Source organism: Coregonus clupeaformis, chromosome 39 (genome assembly GCF_020615455.1).
Source record: "Coregonus clupeaformis isolate EN_2021a chromosome 39, ASM2061545v1, whole genome shotgun sequence".
NCBI lineage: Eukaryota > Metazoa > Chordata > Actinopteri > Salmoniformes > Salmonidae > Coregonus > Coregonus clupeaformis.
In genome coordinates, this window is record NC_059230.1 from 12396385 (window position 1) to 12418746 (window position 22362).

Below are 22362 nucleotides of genomic sequence, written 5' to 3' on the forward strand. Positions count from 1 at the left end.
CATTGTGCCAGTAACCGAACTTGAGCAAGGCACTTAACCCTAATTGCTCCTGTAAGTCGCTCTGGATAAGAGCGTCTGCTAAATGACTAAAATGTAAATATAAAAATTTATCAAGAATGGTCCACCACCCAAAGGACATCCAGCCAACTTGACACAACTGTGGGAAGCATTGGAGTCAACATGGGCCAGCATTCCTGTGGAATGTTTTCGACACCTTGTAGAGTCCATGTTCTGGGGGGGGGGGGTGGCAACTCAACATTTGGAAGGTGTTCCTAATGTTTGGTATACTCAGTGTAGATGGAATCACAAAGCTCATCTTTTGGAGTTCCTTTGGTGTTTAGCCCAAAGTATGATATGATTGTATAATATTATTGTACATGAGGAATAGACAGTCTATATGAAGAGTTTTGTTCCAAAAATGCTATATCCACCAATTTTTCCATCTTCTTGCACCAGAAATGATTGCTTATGGGTACTATGTGTGTAAAATATGACTGTTCTCCAACTTTTAATTCATAGATTCTTAGATGTGTTTTATTTATTTATTTGCAAAACACTATATTTCCATTGTTTAGCTGGAATGTCCCTATCCTGTATATTTGACAGTGATATGTGATTGTCTCACCTAGCTATCTTTAGATGAATGCACTAACTATAAGTCACTCTGGATAAGAGCATTTGCTAAATGACTGAAATGTGAAATGTTAATATTTTACAGCCTACAGATCTCATATTACTATATTGATTCATTTTTTATATATATTGATGTAACAAATGTATCATTTGTGCAGTTCTTTATGAAAAATGTAGTTATTTATTACATTTGACTGTGTAAAACCTAGCAGTACTAGTTATTGCTCTGAGAGTGTGTCGGATATATAGTGTTTTCTATATAAAACATGATTATTTGTCTCTATGAAATGAAACCATCAAGTGATAGATTCCAAACAAATACATGTCTGTCATTGAACAAACCTATGCCATGATTAGATAGTGAAAAAACACATCAATGTCTTTTATAAGTTATTTAAACAACAAAAGCTAATTTACCAACATTTCTGAAAATGGATATATAGCGTTTTGGAATTAAACTCTTCATATCCTCATAGCAGCCTGAATGTGGGAGTGTGGCCAGGAGGAAGTGGAATAATACCAGGGGTTAGAGGAGTATACACATAACATAATAATCTATGTTTTGACGTAGAACACCAAATGACTGTCATGTGGATATATAATTCCAGAGACGGATTAAATGAAAACGGAGAAGTGTTACTGAATCTTACTCAGAGAGTTGGGTGGAGGAAAGAACTCAAACCAGATTCCCCTCTCTATTATTTAGTATGGGTAATATGGGAAATGAGAGACATGAGAGATAGAGCCTGGGTTGTGATGTGTGCACTATACATCCCACACTACCCGTTTGTATTTTTGCCTTGCTGTCTGTGTCTTCCTCCTCCACAAATGTACACGGCTTTGGAATATAAGCACGTAGCATTCGTCCACCTTAACCATGTACTCCCCAGACCAATAGGGAAACCCCACCGAGAAACCAGGCATTCAGACGCCCTATTGGCTAAGTAAGGTATGGTTGCTAATGCTGCGCAACCAATCAACATTTAGTAGTGGCATCATCGGTCCTGCTATGGTTTAAAGGCATGTACACCTCTGGTTCCACCTGGAGGCTGTTGCGGTCCAGTTGTGGTTTAGAGTACGGTATGGTATCTATGTGGTTGAGTTTCTCTGATATGGAGTTGGTCATGAGGCCAGACTCGGGGCTCTGCTGGTTCTGCTGCTTGTTGTTGTGGTTACCGGCGTGTCTCTGGAGATGGCACGGGTCGGTGCAGGAGAAGAAGTGAGGCAGAGTGGCCGTTACCATGGTACCCAGCAGGAGGAAACCACCAGCGACCAGGAAGGAGGCCGTGTAACTGCCTGTCAGGTCCTTTAGCAAACCTGCAGAGAGAGAGAGAAAAGGTATTAGAGGTGGAGAAAACCAGAAGAGAGGGGGGGGGGAGATTAGGCATTAGACAACCATTGGAAGAGAGAAAAGGAGCGGCATATGGGAACGAGAAGGAAAGAGAGGGGGCAAGAGAGTGTTAGGAGACTACAGAGAGTCACAGATAGGGAAAAGGAGAAAGGGAATGCGAAAAGTGGCTGAGAGAAAAAACAGGAGCGGGAGCTAGAAAAAAAGCTGACCGGGGAGATATAGTAGGCCTAAACACTGAGCTCATATAGGGGTGTACTCATGTGAACCAGCTGGAGCATTGAGCTATATTACCCATATGGGCCGAGGAGGGGGGTTGTTAGCAAAAAGGGGACCCCTTACAAAATGGTTACATAAGCTATGGAGATGTCCTATTCCTCATCCTAGTATCCCTATTTAATTGCAGTTTACCCCACATTCTAATACATATCCACTAGTTTGAGTATGCAGCTGTTGAAGGCATTTTCGGACTAACAAGCGCAATGCTAGGAAGGGGAAGCTAATAATAACTTTAATTTACTAGGTGGATTATCATATCATTACTAAAACCACCCTAGCTTCTTTCTGCTGCCCCAGGGCCATAGAGAAACAACAGCTGTTGTTTCAAGTTTCAACGATTTAATGTCACATGCACAAGTACAGTGAAATATATGTCTTTCTTGCAAACTCAAATAGGAACCATGAATAGAAACCATGGTAATTCCTCATGATTGCTGTAGTTCCCTTTGCTTTCCCATAACCACTGTTTTATTGACAACTACAGCCGGGGGTCAATGTCAAAGGCTATCAACCCGAGCATTTTACTCCTGTGTGGAGGAGAGGAGTGGAGAGGGCAGTACAAAGAGACATAACCTGAAAGGCCGCTCAGCAAGGAAGAAGCCACTGCTCCAAAACCGCCGTAAAAAAGCCAGACTACGGTTTGCAACTGCACATGGGGACGAAGATCTTACTTTTTGGAGAAATGTCCTCTGGTCTGATGAAACAAAAATAGAACTGTTTGGCCATAATGACCATCGTTATGTATGGAGGAAAAAGGGGGTTGCAGCAAAACACCATCCCAACTGTGAAGCACGGGGGTGGCAGCATCATGCTGTGGAGGTGCTTTGCTGCAGGAGGGACTGGTGCACTTCACAAAATAGATGACATCATGAGGAAGGAAAATTATGTGGATATATTGAAGCAACATCTCAAGACATCAGTCAGGAAGTTAAAGCTTGGTCGCAAATGGGTCTTCCAAATGGACAATGACCCCAAGCATACTTCCAAAGTTGTGGAAAATGGCTTAAGGACAACAAAGGCAAGGTATTGGAGTGGCCATCACAAAGCCCTGACCTCAATCCTATAGAACGTTTGTGGGCAGAACTGAAAAAGCGTGTGCGAGCAAGGAGGCCTACAAAATCTGACTCAGTTACACCAGCTCTGTCAGGAGGAATGGGCCAAAATTCACCCAACTTATTGTGGGAAGCTTGTGGAAAGCTACCTGAAACGTTTGACCCAAGTTAAACAATTTAAAGGCAATGCTACCAAATACTAATTGAGTGTATGTAAACTTCTGACCCACTGGGAATGTGATGAAATAAATAAAAGCTGAAATAAATCACTCTACTATTATTCTGACATTTCACGTTCTTAAAATAAAGTGGTGATCCTAACTGACCTAAGATAGGGAAGTTTTACTAGGATTAAATGGCAGGAATTGTGAAAAACTGAGTTTAAATGTATTTGACTAAGGTGTATGTAAACTTCCAACTTCAACTGTATGTACACAGCCCACAAAATGAGGTGGAAACTGAGCTGCACTTCCTAACCTCCTGCCAAATGTATGACCATATGAGGGAAACAGACCCCAGAAAGCCCCACGACAGCAACTCAATTAGACCCAACCAAATGATGAGAAAACAAAAATATATTTACTTGACACATTGGAAAGAATTAACAAATAAACTGAGCAAACTAGAATGCTAATTGGCCCTAAACAGAGAGTACACAGTGGCAGAAAACCGGACCAATGTGACTGTCCCAAAATGAAGGAAAGATTTGACTATGTACAGACTCAGTGAGCATAGCCTTATTATTGAGAGAGACCGCCGTTGGAAGACCTGGCTCTCAAGAGAAGACAGACTATGTGCACACTGCCCACAAAATGAGGTGGAAACTGGGCTGCACTTCCTAACCTCCTGCCAAATGTATACATTTGCAACTCAATATAATGTATACATTTGGGGTATTGCAGCCAACAACCTTACAGTGTTCCACTTCTTTCAGCAAAAAAACAAGAAACTGCTGTTGCAGTGGGCTAAGGAACGAAAACACTGGACACTGGAGAATTGGAAAAACATTGCCTGGTCTGATGAATCGTGGTACCTGCTGTTTCACGCTGAAGGGAGGACAAGGGTATGGAGAAAATCACGAGTCCATGCATCCATCATGCCGCCTGTCAACATGCAGGCTGGTGGTGGTGGTGAGATGGTGTGGGGTGTGTTTTCATGGCGTACATTGGGCCCCTTGATAAAAGTGGAGCAACGTTTGAATGCCACAGGATATCTGAACATCATTGCCAATCAGGTGCATCTCTTCATGGCAACAGTGTATCCATCATCAAATATATTTTTTTCATCAGGATAATGCCCCATTCCACAAGGCTAGGATTGTCCAGGAATGGTTCCACGAACATGACAGTGAATTCAGCTTACTGCAGTGACCTGCCCAGTCACCAGATCTCAATCCTATTGAGTATCTGTGGGATGAGATGGAACGAGCTATTCGGAGTAGAGATCCATTACCAGCCAACTTGACACAACTGTGGGACGCATTGGAGTCAACACGGGCCATCATCCCTGTGGAACGCTTTCGACACCTTTTAGAGTCCATGCCCCTACGAATTGAAGCTGTTCTGAGGGCAAAAGGGGGTGCAACTAAATATTAGGAAGGTGTTCTTAATGTTTTGTACACTCTGACACTTAGAAAATGGCAACTAGTCAACACAGGGTCAAATCAGTTGATGATTAGCTAACCATGGTAACCCTTTAGCCTACCTATTGGATATTCATTCATTGCTTAATCACTAATAAAGGCTCCATATATAAATCCACTGTTGACACTTCAAATATGTCAACTAGTCAACACAGGGTCAAATCAGTTGACAATTAGCTAACCATGGTAAACCTTTAGCCTACCTATTGGATATCCATACAGTCCAATTGCTTTATCTCTCTCACTCTCTGACCATTTGAACTCTTACACACTTTCTCCATCCCCCACCTCCCCTCTAGGTTACATGTTATTATGCTAAAAATCTCTCTTCTCTGTCTGTCTTTGTCTCTCTCTCTCTCAATTCAAAAAAACAAAAAACATAAATATGGGTTGTATTTACAATGGTGTTTGTTCTTCACTGGTTGCCCTTTTCTTGTGGCAACAGGTCACAAATCTTGCTGCTGTGATGGCACGCTGTGGTATTTAACCCAATAGATATGGGAGTTTATCCAAATTGGATTTGTTTTCTAATTCTTTGTGGGTCTGTGTAATCTGAGGGAAACAGACCCCAGAGAGCCCAAGGACAGCAACTCAATTAGACGCAACCAAATCATGAGAAAACAAATAGATGATTACTTGACATTTTGGAAATATTTCTTTTAGAAAATGAGCAAACTAGAATGCTATTTGGCCCTAAACAGAAAGTACACAGTGGCAGAATACCTGACACTGTGACTGACCCAAAATTAAGGAAAGCTTTGACTATGAACAGACTCAGTGAGCATAGCCTTGCTATTGAGAGAGGCCGCCGTTGGCAGACCTGGCTCTCAAGAGAAGACAGGCTGCCGTTGGCAGACCTGGCTCTCAAGAGAAGACAGGCTGCCTGCACACTGCCCACAAAATGAGGTGGAAACTGAGCTGCACTTCCTAACCTCCTGCCAAATGTATACATTATATTGAGTTGCAAATGTATACATTTGGCAGGAGGTTAGGAAGTGCAGCCCAATTTGGATAAACTCCCATATCTATTGGATTAAATACCACAGTGTGCCATCACAGCAGCAAGATTTGTGACCTGTTGCCACAAGAAAAGGGCAACCAGTGAAGAACAAACACCATTGTAAATACAACCCATATTAATGTTTACTTATGTTTATTATTTTTTTAATTGAGAGAGAGAGACACAAAGACAGACAGAGAAGAGAGATTTTGAGCATAAGAACATGTAACCTAGAGGGGAGGTGGGGGATGGAGAAACTGTGTAAGAGTTCAAATGGTCAGAGAGTGAGAGAGATAAATCAATTGGACTGTATGAATATCCAATAGGTAGGCTAAAGATTTACCATGGTTAGCTAATCATCAACTGATTTGACCTTGTGTTGACTAGTTGCCATTTTCTAAGTGTCAGAGTGTACAAAACATTAAGAACACCTTCCTCATATTGAGTTGCACCCCCTTTTGCCCTCAGAACAGCCTCAATTCGTAGGGGCACGGACTCTAAAAGGTGTCGAAAGCGTTCCACAGGGATGATGGCCCATGTTGACTCCAATGCGTCCCACAGTTGTGTCAAGTTGGCTGGTAATGGATCTCTACTCCGAATAGCTCGTTCCATCTCATCCAACAGATGCTCAATTGGATTGAGATCTGGTGACTTACATTTACATTTACATTTTAGTCATTTAGCAGACGCTCTTATCCAGAGCGACTTACAGTTAGTGAATACATATTTTTTTAATACTGGCCCCCCGTGGGAATCGAACCCACAACCCTGGCGTTGCAAACGCCATGCTCTATCAACTGAGCTACATCCCTGCCGGCCATTCCCTCCCCTACCCTGGACGACGCTGGGCCAATTGTGCGCCGCCCATGAGTCTCCCGGTCGCGGCCGGCTGCGACAGAGCCTGGATTCGAACCAGGATCTCTAGTGGCACAGTTAGCACTGCGATGCGGTGCCTTAGACCACTGCGCCACTCAGGAGTACTTGGCAGGCCACTGCAGTAAGCTGAATTCACTGTCATGTTCGTGGAACCATTCCTGGACAATCCTAGCCTTGTGGAATGGGGCATTATCCTGCTGAAAACAATCTATTTGCAGATGGATACACTGTTGCCATGAAGAGATGCAACTGATTGGCAATGATGTTCAGATATCCTGTGGTATTCAAACGTTGCTCCACTTTTATCAAGGGGCCCAATGTACGCCATGAAAACACACCCCACACCATCTCACCACCACCACCAGCCTGCATGTTGACAGGCGGCATGATGGATGCATGGACTCGTGGTTTTCTCCATACCCTAGTCCTCCCTTCAGCGTGAAACAGCAGGTACCAAGATTCATCAGACCAGGCAATGTTTTTCCAATTCTCCAGTGTCCAGTGTTTTCGTTCCTTAGCCCACTGCAACAGCAGTTTCTTGTTTTTTTTTACTGAAAGAAGTGGAACACTGTAAGGTCGTCGGCTGCCATACCTCATTCGTGTCAAGGTACGACGAGTTGTGCATTATTTTATAGGTTTTGGGCACCAATGTTGTACTGGACTGTAGCCCATCTTTTGTTCTGCACAATTGGTGTCAGCTTCGTGTCAGCCTCCTTTGTCCTCATTCATCAATGACCCGTTTTCGACCACTGGCCTGCCGTTGGCTGGATGTTCTTTGGGTGTCGGACCATTCTTGATGGTGAAAAACCCAGCAGCGTTGCAGTTCTTGACACACTCAAACCGGTGCATCTGGCACCTACTACCATACCCCATTCAAAGGCACTTAAATATTTTATCTTGCCCATGGCACCATACACAATCCATGTCTCAATTGGGAGATGATTGTGGACTACAGGAAAAAGAAGAGGGCCGAGCACGCCCCCATTCTCATCGACGGAGCAGGTTGAGAGCTTCAAGTTCCTTGGTGTCCACATCACCAACAAACTATCATGGTCCAAACACACCAAGACAGTCGTGAAGAGGGCACGACAATGCCTATTCCCCCTCAGGAGACTGAAAAGATTTGGCATGGGTCCGCAGATCCTCAAAAAGTTCTACAGCTGCACCATCGAGAGCATCCTGACTGGTTGCATCACTGCCTGGTATGGCAACTGCTCAGCCTCCGACCGCAAGGCACTACAGAGTGTAGTGCGTACGGCCCAGTACATCACTGGGGCCAAGCTTCCTGACATCCAGGACCTCTATACCAGCCACCCTAGTCATAGACTCTTCTCTCTGCTACCGCACGGTACCGGAGCGCCAAGTCTAGGTCCAAAAGGCTTCTTAACAGCTTCTACACCCAAGCCATAAGACTCCTGAAAAGCTAATCAAATGGCTACCCAGACTATTTGCATTGTCCCCCCCCAACCCCCTCTTTTACGCTGCAGCTACTCTCTGTTTATTATCTATGCATAGTCACATTAACTCTACCTACATGTACATATTACCCCAATTACCTTGACTAACTTGTGCCCCCGCACAGTGACTCTGTACCGGTACCCCCTGTATATAGCCTCGCTACTGTTATTTTCCTGCTGCTCTTCAATTATTTGTTATTTTTTACTTGTCTATTTTTTACTTAACACTTCTTTTTCTTAAAACTGCATTGTTGGTTAAGGGCTTGTAAGTAAGCATTTCACTGTTGTATTCAGAACAGAACAAAATGTCCTTAGAGCAGCACTTAGGGCAAAGGTCGCCAAGCTTGGGATATAGTAGTGCCTGCTGTAATCTATCCCCAATTCCTTCAACATCAACAGGAGTCAACGGCTGCTCCACTCCACTCCTCTCCAGTATATCTCGTACCTGACAGCGGTGCCCCCAGCAGCCCCCCAAGGCTCTCGATCATCTGCAGCAGCCCCAGGGCGCCCAGCATCCGCTCCATGCCCACAATCTCCGGCACCACCGCGAACACCAGGGGGGTCATGGCGCCGGCACAGAACCCGTAGGCTAGGCTGACGGTGAGCAGGCCCAGGTAGGACCCTCCCAGGGAGCCCAGGGGCAGCAGGAGGAGGAAGAGGCCCAACAGGCCCGTCCAGAGGACCAGCATATGGGGCAGACGGAGACGGCCCAGGTCCGAGGCCCAGCCAGAAACCACACGGCCCAATATGTCCGTCACACCCGTGGCTGAGATGACGAAGGCTGCCTGGATAAGATTGAAACGACTGACATTAATCTATGCATCTAACAATCAGAGCAACAAAAACTGAACAAAACAATTGGTAATCGATAATCATTTTGGATAATCTCTAATATGCTAGCAGCTGTGTTTACCCCCTCAAAAATCCCATTGTTTACACAGTGATGTAATAGTGAAATAGGCTCATTCAAACCTGATACTGGGAGAAGCCCTCGTGGCGGCTGTGGGCCACCAGGTGGACGTAAGGCACAAAGTAGCCACAGTTGAAGAAGGTGATGGCCAGGCTGTAGGTGAGGAAGGGCCGCTGGAAGAGGAGAGAAAGCTCCAGGTAGGAGTAGGCCCGGTGGAAGATGGAAGCGCAGGACAAGGCACTCTCACCTGGGGCCAGCTGGAAAGAGGGAGGAGGTGAAGAAGAGTATGAGAGAAAGAGACTGATGCTGAACAGTGAGAAAATTGCTCAAACTTTGAAAGCAGGTCCATCAAACACTGCTGGCACCCTTTGCTGTCAAACAAGATTACACAGATACTTTATGTGTTTTGTAACTGTTTCTGTATTATAAAAGGTTAAAACCACATGAGTCCTATTTTGGAATGATTGTCAAAGCCCAGGTATCAAACATTGAATGTGTTCAGTCAGTGTGTGAGTGAGTGAGTGAGTGAGTGAGTGAGTGAGTGAGTGAGTGAGTGAGTGAGTGAGTGAGTGAGTGAGTGAGTGAGTGAGTGAGTGAGTGAGTGAGTGAGTGAGTGAGTGAGTGAGTGAGTGAGTGAGTGAGTCAGTCAGTCAGTCAGTCAGTCAGTCAGTGAGTGAGTGAGTGAGTGAGTGAGTGAGTGAGTGAGTGAGTGAGTGAGTGAGTGAGTGAGTGAGTGAGTGAGTGAGTGAGTGAGTGAGTGAGTGAGTGAGTGAGTGAGTGAGTGAGAGAGAGAGAGAGAGAGAGAAAAGAGATAGAGAAAAAGAGAGAGAGAAAAAGAGAGAGAAGAGAAAGTTACATGAGGTTGATGTGCCCTTGAGCAAGGTAATTAACCCACATTTCTCTGGATAAGAGCATCTGCTAAAATGACTAAAATGTAAATGTAGGTTCCTACCGCAGCTACAGCCTTGTGGGCCCCCAGGGGCCTGATGAGGGCACCGCAGGCCACCATGTTGAGGCTGAGCCCCCCCAGGATGAGCAGGGCCCCCCGCCAGGCGTACATCTCCACCAAGAGCTGGAAGAGGGGGGAGAAGGCGAAGGACGAGAGGCCCACGCCCGTAAAGCCCAGCGCCATGGCCAGGGAGCGCTGCCGTGTAAAGTACTGCATCACTGACGCCACCATAGGGGTGAAGACTAATGCCCAGCCCGAACCTGGAGGGTAGGCAGGAGGGTGAAGGAGGGGAGAAAGAGGGAGTTATATACTGAATTCAGAGCTTTGGACATAGAAGAAAGACAGAAAGTAGCATGTGAGTGTTTTTAGGTCCAAGTGTGTGTGGGTGTGTGTGTGTGTACCTGAGATGACACCCATGGTGAGGTAGAGGTGTGTGACGCAGGTGGCCTGTGAGGCCAGGATGAAGCCCAGTGCAGAGAGACAACCTCCTGCCATCACTACAGGTCTGGCACCGTATGCTTTACACAACGCTGTGCCCACTGGACCTGGGGAACACACACACACACACACACACACACACACACACACAGGTTTAACTACCAGTCATCACACTGTGTACAACGGACCAAGGATCATTTGTATGAGCATTCACAGGAGCATTACCCTCCTCCCCTATATATATATATACTCACTGACACACTGCTGCATGGCCACCCCTATGGATGTGATCCAGGAGACAGCCTGGGCGCTCTCCCCAAAGTACTGCACAAACTCCACAAAGAAGACCCCCATGCTCCGGATTATCCCAAACACCAGGGCAGAGGACACAAACAGGGCCCCCACCACCACCCAGCCCCACCCACCTTCTGGGGCTGCTGGCTGGCTCTGGGTCTGGGGCGCCTGGTTGGCCTGCAGCTTGGCCATGGCTGGGAGGGAGGGAGAGACATGGAGAGAGATGGAGAGGAAGGGAGATGTTATTTGTGATACTTCAGTAATACCCTGTTAAAACCATGTATTAGAAACACTATGTTTTACTACAGCCTTTGCTGTTGAGCCTGTTGTTTTGCATGTGAAATCTTCAAAGAAACGACATGTCAATCATGCAAGAATCTATCAAACGTGCTTGAATTCACCTGCTGCTGTGTGGGTTTTCACTGGGTTTCCATAAATGTGCTTTCAATTAAATAGACAATGAATGACGTGTAGAGGAAAGCACCTATGGGTCAAATGTGTAGTGGACCAAAAACAGGTTATGTGATGCTGTGGAGCTAGACTATTGATGAGCAAGGTATCACCCTCGACCAACTTCCGGAATGCCTACAAGGCCCTACCCTGCCCTCCTTTTGACAAATCTGACCACAACTCCATTTTGCTCCTCCCTTCCTATAGGCAGAAACTCAAACAGAAAGTACCCATGCTAAGGACTATTCAACGCTGGTCTGACCAATCAGAATCCACGCTTCAAGATTGTTTTGATCACGCAGACTGGGATATGTTCCGGGTTGCTTCAGAGAATAATATTGACGAATATACTGACATGGTGACTGAGTTTATCAGGAAGAATATAGGAGATGTCGTACCCACTGTGACTATTAAAATCTACCCTAACCAGAAACCGTGGATAGATGGCAGCATTCGCGCAAAACTGAAAGCGCGAACCACCGCATTTAACCATGGCAAGGTGACGGGGAATATGGCAGATTAAAAAACAGAGTGGTCGTTCCCCCAGCAAGGCAATCAAACAGGCAAAACGTCAATATCGATACAAAGTGGAGCCGCAATTCAACGGCTCAGATACGAGACGTATGTGGCAGGGTCTACAGACAATCATGGACTACAAAAGGAAAACCAGTCACATTGCAGACACCGACATCTTGCTTCCGGACAAGGTAAACACCTTCTTCACCCGCTTTGAGGATAATACAGTGCCACCGACGGGGCCCGCTACCAAGGACTGTGGGCTCTCCTTCTCCGTGGCCGACGTGAGTAAGACATTTAAGCGTGTTAACCCTCGCAAGGCTGCCGGCCCAGATTGCATCCCTAGCCACGTCCTCAGAGCATGCGCAGACCAGCTGGCTGGTGTGTTTACGGACATATTCAATCTCTCCCTATCCCAGTCTGCTGTCCCCACATGCTTCAAGATGGCCACCATTGTCCCTGTACCCAAGAAAGCAAAGGTAACTGAACTAAATCGCCCCGTAGCACTCACTTATGTCATCATGAAGTGCTTTGAGAGACTAGTCAAGGATCATATCACCTCTACCTTACCTGCCACCCTAGACCCACTTCAATTTGCTTACCGCCCTAATAGATCCACAGATGATGCAATCGCCATCACACTGCACACTGCCCTATCCCATCTGGACAAGAGGAATACCTATGTAAGAATGCTGTTAATTGACTATAGCTCAGCATTCAACACCATAGTACACTCCAAGCTCATCATCAAGCTTCAGGCCCTGGGCTTGGCACCTAAAACCCTCACAAACTTTTACAGATGCACAATTGAGAGCATCCTGTCGGGCTGTATCACCGCCTGGTACGGCAACTGCACCGCCCGCAACCGCAGGGTTCTCCAGAGGGTGGTGCGATCTGCCCAACACATCACCGGGGGCAAACTACCAGCCCTCCAGGACACCTACAGCACCCGATGTCACAGGAAGGCCAAAAAGATAATCAAGGACAACAACCACCCGAGCCACTGCCTGTTCACCCCGCTATCATCCAGAAGGTGAGGTCAGTACAGATGCATCAAAGCTGGGACCGAGAGACTGAAAAACAGCTTCTATCTCAAGGCCATCAGACTGTTAAATAGCCTTCACTAGCACAGTAGAGGCTGCTGCCTATATACATACATTAGAAATCACTGGCCACTTTAATAAATTTACATTTTAGTCATTTAGCAGACGCTCTTATCCAGAGCGACTTACAGTTAGTGAATACATTTTTTATTTTTTTATACTGGCCCCCCGTGGGAATCAAACCCACAACCCTGGCGTTGCAAACGCCATGCTCTATCAACTGAGCTACATCCCTGCCGGCCATTCCCTCCCCTACCCTGGACGACGCTGGGCCAATTGTGCGCCGCCCATGAGTGCCTTAGACCACTGCGCCACTCAGGAGTTAAATGGAACACTAGTCACTTTAATAATGTTTACATATCTGCATTACTCATCTCATATGTATATACTGTATTCTATACTATTCTACTGTATCTTAGTCTATGCCACTCTGACATTGCTCGTCCATATATGTATATATTCTTAATTCCATTGCTTTACTTAGATTTGTGTGTATTGGGTATATGTTGTGAAACTGTTAGATATTACTTGTTAGATATTATTGCACTTTCGGAGCTAGAAACATAAGCATTTCGCTACACCCGCAATAACATCTGCTAGACACGTGTATGTGACGAATACAATTTGATTTGATCAAACACATCAAACATATGGAAACCACATGTCACTCCATTCCATTAATTCCATTACAGTGAGCCCGTCCTCCTATAGCTCCTCCCACCAGCCTCCTCTGGTAGGACTACTAGGTCAGAACACCAGCATATTTCAGATTGCTAATACTGATTCCCTATTGTTCATGCAAAGCCTATTTCAAAGTATTTTACACTAAAGCATGTTTCAGAAACCACATAACATTTTAGAAATATCAATTTTCTGATGCACATTTCTATTTTATTACGCTATCACCTCATATTTACACCACTATGTTCCACCCTCCTTGCCACATTTCAAATATGTCATCACAATTATATTGTATTATATGGTTGAGTCATTGATTTACAATGGAAATGAATTCCACTTATTGTGGGCCAAAACATGAAAGACCCTTTCTTTAAGTAAAGAAAAGACACCATGCATATGTCCTTCTACAGGGAAAGCCCAAGCCAAAATACCCCCATGGCAGTGTGTCATAAAACCTATTAATAGAATACTCAATAAAACATTAAATGGAATTAAAACTTGACGTAAGGGCTAAAGGCTAAAAAAAATCTAAAGAACCAAGTGGTAAGTCCAAGTCTGAATATAAATGGAATTGACCGCAACCTTGATGTGTACAAGTGTATATTATGAAAAGTCAGAGAGTAGCACTTTCCATTCCAGGGCCCAGAACATGAGTAGAGAGAATGAGAGGGATGGATGGAACGCAGCAGGTTTGAGAAACAGTCCTAGCTGTATTTGTACTTTTCAGATCAGCTTTCATATTGCAGACAGATTGTGACTTCCATCAATGTAATTGTCTGCATCATTTCCAATCCCCCATATACTATTTTTTTGTAAATATACCAGTCAAAAGTTTGTACACACCTACTCATTCAAGGGTTTTCTTTATTTTTACAATTTTTTACATAGTGAAGACATCAAAAACTATGAAATAACACATATGGAATCATGTAGTAACCAAAAAATGTGTTAAACAAATCAAAATATATTTTATATTTGAGATTCTTCAAATAGCCACCCTTTGCCTTGATGACAGCTTTGCACACTCTCAAACCTTGCTTTCGTCAAAGAATCCTCAATTTGAAGCAATTACAGCCTTGCAGACCTTTGGCATTCTAGTTGTCAATTTGTTGAGGTAATCTGAAGAGATTTCACCCCCATGATTCCTGAAGCACCTCCCACAAGTTGGATTGGCTTGATGGGCACTTCTTACGTACCATACGATCAAGCTGCTCCCACAACAGCTCAATAGGGTTGAGATCCGGTGACTGTGCTGGCCACTCCATTATAGACAGAATGCCAGCTGACTGCTTCTTCCCTAAATAGTTATTGCATAGTTTGGAGCTGTGCTTTGGGTCATTGTCCTGTTGTAGGAGGAAATTGGCTCCAATCAAGCGCCGTCCACAGGGTTTGGCATGGCGTTGCAAAATGGAGTGATAGCCTTCCTTCTTCAAGATCCCTTTTACCCTGAACAAATATCCCACTTTACCACCACCAAAGAACCCCCAGACCATCACATTGCCTCCACCACGCTTAACAGATGGCATCAAGCACTCCTCCAGCATCTTTTCATTTGGTCTGCGTCTCACAAATGTTCTTCTTTGTGATCCGAACACCTCAAACTTCGATTAGTCTGTCCATAACACTTTTTTCCAATCTTCCTCTGTCCAGTGTCTGTGTTCTTTTGCCCATCTTAATCTTTTATTTTTATTGAACAGTCTGAGATATGGCTTTTTCTTTGCAACTTTGCCTAGAAAGTCAGCATCCCAGAGTCGCTTCTTCACTGTTGACGTTGAGACTGGTGTTTTGTGGGTACTATTTAATGAAGCTGCCAGTTGAGGACCTGTGTGGCATCTGTTTCTCAAACTAGACACTCTAATGTATTTGTCCTCTTGCTCAGTTGTGCACCGGGGCCTCCAACTCCTCTTTCTATTCTAGTTAGAGCCAGTTTGCGCTGTTCTGTGAAGGGAGTAGTACACAGCGTTGTACGAGATCTTCAGTTTCTTGCCAATTTCTTGCATGGAATAGCCTTCATTTCTCAGAACAAGAATAGGCTGACGAGTTTCAGAAGAAAGTTAATTGTTTCTGGCCATTTTGATTCTGTAATCAAACCCACAATTGCTGATGTTCCAGATACTCAACTATTCTCAAGAAGGCCAGTTTTATTGCTTCTTTAATCAGCACAACAGTTTTCAGCTGTGTTAACATAATTGCAAAAGGGTTTTCTAATGATCAATTAGCCTTTTAAAATGATAAACTTGGATTAGCAAACACAATGTGCCATTGGAACACAGGACTGATGGTTGCTGTGAAGATATTCCATAAAGAAATCAGCAGTTTCCAGCTACAATAGCCATTTATATCATTAACAATGTCTACACTGTATTTCTGATCAATTTAATGTTATTTTAATGGACAACAAAATTGCTTTTCTTTCGAAAACAAGGACATTTCTAAGTGACCCCAAACTTGTGAACGGTAGTGAGGTAAATAAGTATTTGATCCCCTGCTGATTTTGTATGTTTGCCCACTGACAAAGACATGATCAGTCTATAATTTTAATGGTAGGTTTATTTGTTTTGAATTGATTTGCATTTTAATGAGGGAAATAAGTATTTGACCCCTCTGCAAAACATGACTTAGTACTTGGTGGCAAAACCCTTGTTGGCAATCACAGAGGTCAGACGTTTCTTGTAGTTGGCCACCAGGTTTGCACACATCTCAGGAGGGATTTTGTCCCACTCCTCTTTGCAGATCTTCTCCAAGTCATTAAGGTTTTGAGGCTGACGTTTGGCAACTCGAACCTTCAGCTCCCTCCACAGATTTTCTATGGGATTAAGGTCTGGAGACTGGTTAGGCCACTCCAGGACCTTAATGTGCTTCTTCTTGAGCAACTCCTTTGTGCCTTGGCCATGTGTTTTGGGTCATTGTCATGCTGGAATACCCATCCACGACCCATTTTCAATGCCCTGGCTGAGGGAAGGAGGTTCTCACCCAAGACTTGACGGTACATGGCCAAGTCCATCGTCCCTTTGATGCGGTGAAGTTGTCCTGTCCCCTTAGCAGAAAAACACCCCCAAAGCATAATGTTTCCACCTCCATGTTTGACGGTGGGGATGGTGTTCTTGGGGTCATAGGCAGCATTCCTCCTCCTCCAAACACGGCGAGTTGAGTTGATGCCAAAGAGCTCGATTTTGGTCTCATCGGACCACAACACTTTCACCCAGTTCTCCTCTGAATCATTCAGATGTTCATTGGCAAACTTCAGACGGGCATGTACAATGATCATGAGAACGGTGAGGAATCAGCCCAGAACTACACGGGATGATCTTGTCAATGATCTCAAGGCAGCTGAGACCATAGTCACCAAGAAAACAATTGGTAACACACTATGCCGTGAAGGACTGAAATCCTGTAGCGCCCGCAAGGTCCCCCTGCTCAAGAAAGCACATATACAGTGGGGGGAAAAAAGTATTTAGTCAGCCACCAATTGTGCAAGTTCTCCCACTTAAAAAGATGAGAGAGGCCTGTAATTTTCATCATAGGTACACGTCAACTATGACAGACAAAATGAGGAAAAAAATTCCAGAAAATCACATTGTAGGATTTTTTATGAATTTATTTGCAAATTATGGTGGAAAATAAGTATTTGGTCAATAACAAAAGTTTCTCAATACTTTGTTATATACCCTTTGTTGGCAATGACACAGGTCAAAGCGTTTTCTGTAAGTCTTCACAAGGTTTTCACACACTGTTGCTGGTATTTTGGCCCATTCCTCCATGCAGATCTCCTCTAGAGCAGTGATGTTTTGGGGCTGTCGCTGGGCAACACGGACTTTCAACTCCCTCCAAAGATTTTCTATGGGGTTGAGCTCTGGAGACTGGCTAGGCCATTCCAGGACCTTGAAATGCTTCTTACGAAGCCACTCCTTCGTTGCCCGGGCGGTGTGTTTGGGATCATTGTCATGCTGAAAGGCCCAGCCACGTTTCATCTTCAATGCCCTTGCTGATGGAAGGAGGTTTTCACTCAAAATCTCACGATACATGGCCCCATTCATTCTTTCCTTTACACGGATCAGTCGTCCTGGTCCCTTTGCAGAAAAACAGCCCCAAAGCATGATGTTTCCACCCCCATGCTTCACAGTAGGTATGGTGTTCTTTGGATGCAACTCAGCATTCTTTGTCCTCCAAACACGACGAGTTGAGTTTTTTTTTTTCTTTTTCTGGATCATCCAAATGCACTCTAGCAAACTTCAGACGGGCCTGGACATGTACTGGCATAAGCAGGGGGACACGTCTGGCACTGCAGGATTTGAGTCCCTGGCGGCGTAGTGTGTTACTGATGGTAGGCTTTGTTACTTTGGTCCCAGCTCTCTGCAGGTCATTCACTAGGTCCCCCCGTGTGGTTCTGGGATTTTTGCTCACCGTTCTTGTGATCATTTTGACCCACGGGGTGAGATCTTGCGTGGAGCCCCAGATCGAGGGAGATTATCAGTGGTCTTGTATGTCTTCCATTTCCTAATAATTGCTCCCACAGTTGATTTCTTCAAACCAAGCTGCTTACCTATTGCAGATTCAGTCTTCCCAGCCTGGTGCAGGTCTACAATTTTGTTTCTGGTGTCCTTTGACAGCTCTTTGGTCTTGGCCATAGTGGAGTTTGGAGTGTGACTGTTTGAGGTTGTGGACAGGTGTCTTTTATACTGATAAAGAGTTCAAACAGGTCCCATTAATACAGGTAACGAGTGGAGGACAGAGGAGCCTCTTAAAGAAGAAGTTACAGGTCTGTGAGAGACAGAAATCTTGTTTATTTGTAGGTGACCAAATACTTATTTTCCACCATAATTTGCAAATAAATTCATAAAAAATCCTACAATGTGATTCTCTGGAGAAAAAAAATCTCAATTTGTCTGTCATAGTTGACGTGTACCTATGATGAAAATTACAGGCCTCTCTCATCTTTTTAAGTGGGAGAACTTGCACAATTGGTGGCTGACTAAATACTTTTTTCCCCCACTGTATATGTGCTTTCTTGAGCAGGGGGACCTTGCGGGCGCTACAGGATTTCAGTCCTTCACGGCATAGTGTGTTACCAATTGTTTTCTTGGTGACTATGGTCTCAGCTGCCTTGAGATCATTGACAAGATCATCCCGTGTAGTTCTGGGCTGATTCCTCACCGTTCTCATGATCATTGCAACTCCACGAGGTGAGATCTTGCATGGAGCCCCAGGCCGAGGGAGATTGACAGTTATTTTGTGTTTCGTCCATTTGCGAATAATCGCACCAACTGTTGTCACCTTCTCACCAAGCTGCTTGGCGATGGTCTTGTAGCCCATTCCAGCCTTGTGTAGGTCTACAATCTTGTCCCTGACATCCTTGGAGAGCTCTTTGGTCTTGGTCATGGTGGAGAGTTTGGAATCTGATTGATTGATTGCTTCTGTGGACAGGTGTCTTTTATACAGGTAAGAAACTGAGATTAGGAGCACTCCCTTTAAGAGTGTGCTCCTAATCTCAGCTCGTTACCTGTATAAAAGACACCTGGGTGCCAGAAATCTTTCTGATTGAGAGGGGGTCAAATACTTATTTCCCTCATTAAAATGCAAATAAATTTATAACATTTTTGACATGCGTTTTTCTGGATTTTTTTGTTGTTATTCTGTCTCTCACTGTTCAAATAAACCTACCATTAAAATGATAGACTGATCATTTCTTTGTCAGTGGGCAAACGTACAAAATCACTGTATAGATTTTTAAAATATATATTTTCCTTCATTATGTTCCCCTAACCCTACCACCTCCCCTAATTGAAGTAAACTAATGGACAACAACACTTAGGCTTCTACTTCCAGCAACTGTACAGTTGAAGTCGGAAGTTTACATACACCTTAGCCAAATACATTTAAACTCAGTTTTTCACAATTCCTGACATTTAATCCTAGTAAAAATTCCCTGTCTTAGGTCAGTTAGGATCACCACTTTATTTTAAGAATGTGAAATGTCGGAATAATAGTAGAGAGAATTATTTATTTAAGCTTTTATTTATTTCATCACATTCCCAGTGGGTCAGAAGTTTACATACACACAATTAGTATTTGATAGTATTGCCTTTAAATTCTTTAACTTGGGTCAAACGTTTCAGGTAGCCTTCCACAAGCTTCCCACAATAAGTTGGGTGAATTTTGGCCCATTCCTCCTGACAGAGCTGGTGTAACTGAGACAGGTTTGTAGGCCTCCTTGCTCGCACACACTTATTCAGTCCTGCCCACACATTTTCTATAGGATTGAGGTCAGGGCATTGTGATGGCCACCCCAATACCTTGACTTTGTTGTCCTTAAGCCATTTTGCCACAACTTTGGAAGTATGCTTGGGGTCATTGTCCATTTGGAAGACCCATTTGCGACCAAGCTTTAACTTCCTGACTGATGTCTTGAGATGTTGCTTCAATATATCCACATAATTTTCCTTCCTCATGATGCCATATATTTTGTGAAGTGCACCAGTCCCTCCTGCAGCAAAGCACCCCCACAGCATGACGCTTCCACCGCCGTGCTTCACGGTTGGGATTGTGTTCTTCGGCTTGCAAGCCTACCCCTTTTTCCTCCAAACATAACGATGGTCATTATAGCCAAACAGTTCTATTTTTGTTTCATCAGACCAGAGGACATTTCTCCAAAAAGTACAATCTTTGTCCCCATGTGCAGTTGCAAAACGTAGTCTGGCTTTAATATGGCGGTTTTGGAGCAGTGGCTTCTTCCTTGCGGAGCGGCCTTTCAGGTTATGTCGATATAGGACTTTTTTTACTGTGGATATAGATACTTTTGTACCGGTTTCCTCCAGCATCTTCACAAGGTCCTTTGCCGTTGTTCTGGGATTGATTTGCACTTCTCGCACCAAAGTATATTCATCTCTAGATGACAGAACGAGTCTCCTTCCTGAGCGGTATGATGGCTGCGTGGTCCCATGGTGTTTATACTTGTGTACTATTGTTTGTACAGATGAACGTGGTACCTTCAGGCGTTTGGAAATTGCTCCCAAGAATGAACCAGACTTGTGGTGGTCTACAATTCTTTTTCTGAGGTCTTGTCTGATTTCTTTTGATTTTCCCATGATGTCAAGCAAAGAGGCACTGAGTTTGAAGGTAGGCCTTGAAATACATCCACAGGTACACCTCCAATTGACTCAAATGATATTAATTAGCCTATCAGAAGTTTCTAAAGCCATGACATCATTTTCCGGAATTTTTGAGGGAAAGATGAACGGAGCAAAGTACAGAGAGATCCTTGATAAAAACCTGCTCCAGAGTGCTTATGACCTCCGGCTGGGGCGAAAGTTCACCTTCCAACAGGACAACGACCCTAAGCACACAGCCAAGACAATGCAGGAGTGGCTTCGGGTCAAGTCTCTGAATGTCCTTGAGTGGCCCAGCCAGAGCCCGGACTTGAACCTGAACGAACATCTCTGGAGAGACCTGAAAATAGCTGTGCAGCGATGCTCCCCATCCAACCTGACAGAGCTTGAAGGGATCTGCAGAGAAGAATGGGAGAAACTCGCGAAATACAGGTGTACCAAGCTTGTAGCGTCATACCCAAGAAGACTTGAGGCTGTACCCGCTGCCAAACGTGCTTCAACAAAGTACTGAGTCTGAATACTTATGTAAATGTGATATTTCAATTTGCAAAAAAATCTAAAAACCTGTTTTTGCTTTGTCATTATGGGGTATTGTGTGTAGATTGATGAGGGGGAAAAAGAATCTAATACATTTTAGATAAAGGCTGTAACATAAAAAAAAATGGAAAAGGTTTTCCCAGACTTAAAGGCTTTAATTGCACCAAGAAGTTCCTCCTCTGTAATTTGGCCTTCACATGAGTCTTTATGTACAGCTGTTAATTTTATTATTAATAGGAAAAAACTCCTTACAATTAACTTCGGTTAGTGGAGATGGAGGAGACTGAAACAAAAACATATGCTTAAAGTACTTTGCTTTCTCTTTCAAAATATCATTTTTATTGCTATCTATCTGTACTGTTAGTCCCTCTATTTCCTTTGTTAATATGAACTATTTTGACCTAAATTGCTTTTGTTTTAAAATATTAATATTGAATTGCATGGCCTCTAAAGGCACAGTCCTGGCTTTGTTCAGCCTGCCGCATGCCAACTTCTAATGGGACGCATACGAGCTATAGACTATTGGGTTTTCACCATTTATATCCCCTGGCGTTATGAGCTGTACTGTAATGTGAAGAATCCACAATGGAGCAGACCAAAATGAAATGTAACCCCGTAATCTGTGAAATCAACATTCCTAGACTAGGGTAGAGAACACCTTTTCCGAAGTCTATGCATCTCTATGTGATCTCTTCACAAACACGCAAACCGCTTCGAATAAGAACCTGGGGGCTATGGCGGTGTCAATACACCTCTTCATCTGAGCTATGCACAGGGGAAATGAGAACAATGGATAGCGGGTGGAGAGATGGAGATGGAGAGAGCCTCCAGCTTCCCGTCTCATCCCATCTCATTTCCTTCACGGTTGCAGACAAGTGAAAGGACTACAAGATTGATAACAACGACAGCTGAAGCGTCCGGCCAGTTGCCTTTGGAAAGCTGCCAACGGGAGCCACCTGTATAGACTGAGGGGATCTCAGATATGTTTGACTGCACTGTGATGACAGCTAGCCAGAGGAGAGCAGCTGGTAGCATCAACCAACAACACCCAGGAAAGGTGCAAGAGGAGGAAACCCAGCATAAAACTATAT

At 44.3% G+C, this 22362-nt stretch overlaps 1 protein-coding gene across 5 annotated transcripts in view; it reads right to left on the reverse strand.

Moving 5' to 3' along the window:
* Positions 1-622: 622 nt before the first annotated feature.
* slc16a13 (solute carrier family 16 member 13) overlaps positions 623-22362 on the reverse strand; it is a 29175-nt gene continuing 7435 nt past the window's right edge. For all 5 annotated transcript variants that reach the window (XM_041867994.2, XM_041867992.2, XM_041867993.2 and 2 more), the window contains 6 exons: positions 10839-11072; positions 10548-10691; positions 10150-10406; positions 9260-9454; positions 8733-9072; positions 623-1950 (listed from right to left, as the gene is read on the reverse strand). In XM_041867994.2, coding sequence (XP_041723928.1) covers positions 1610-1950; positions 8733-9072; positions 9260-9454; positions 10150-10406; positions 10548-10691; positions 10839-11070 — 1509 coding nt within the window. In that variant the 5' untranslated portion in view covers positions 11071-11072 and the 3' untranslated portion in view covers positions 623-1609. The remainder of the gene's footprint in view (positions 1951-8732; positions 9073-9259; positions 9455-10149; positions 10407-10547; positions 10692-10838; positions 11073-22362) is intronic.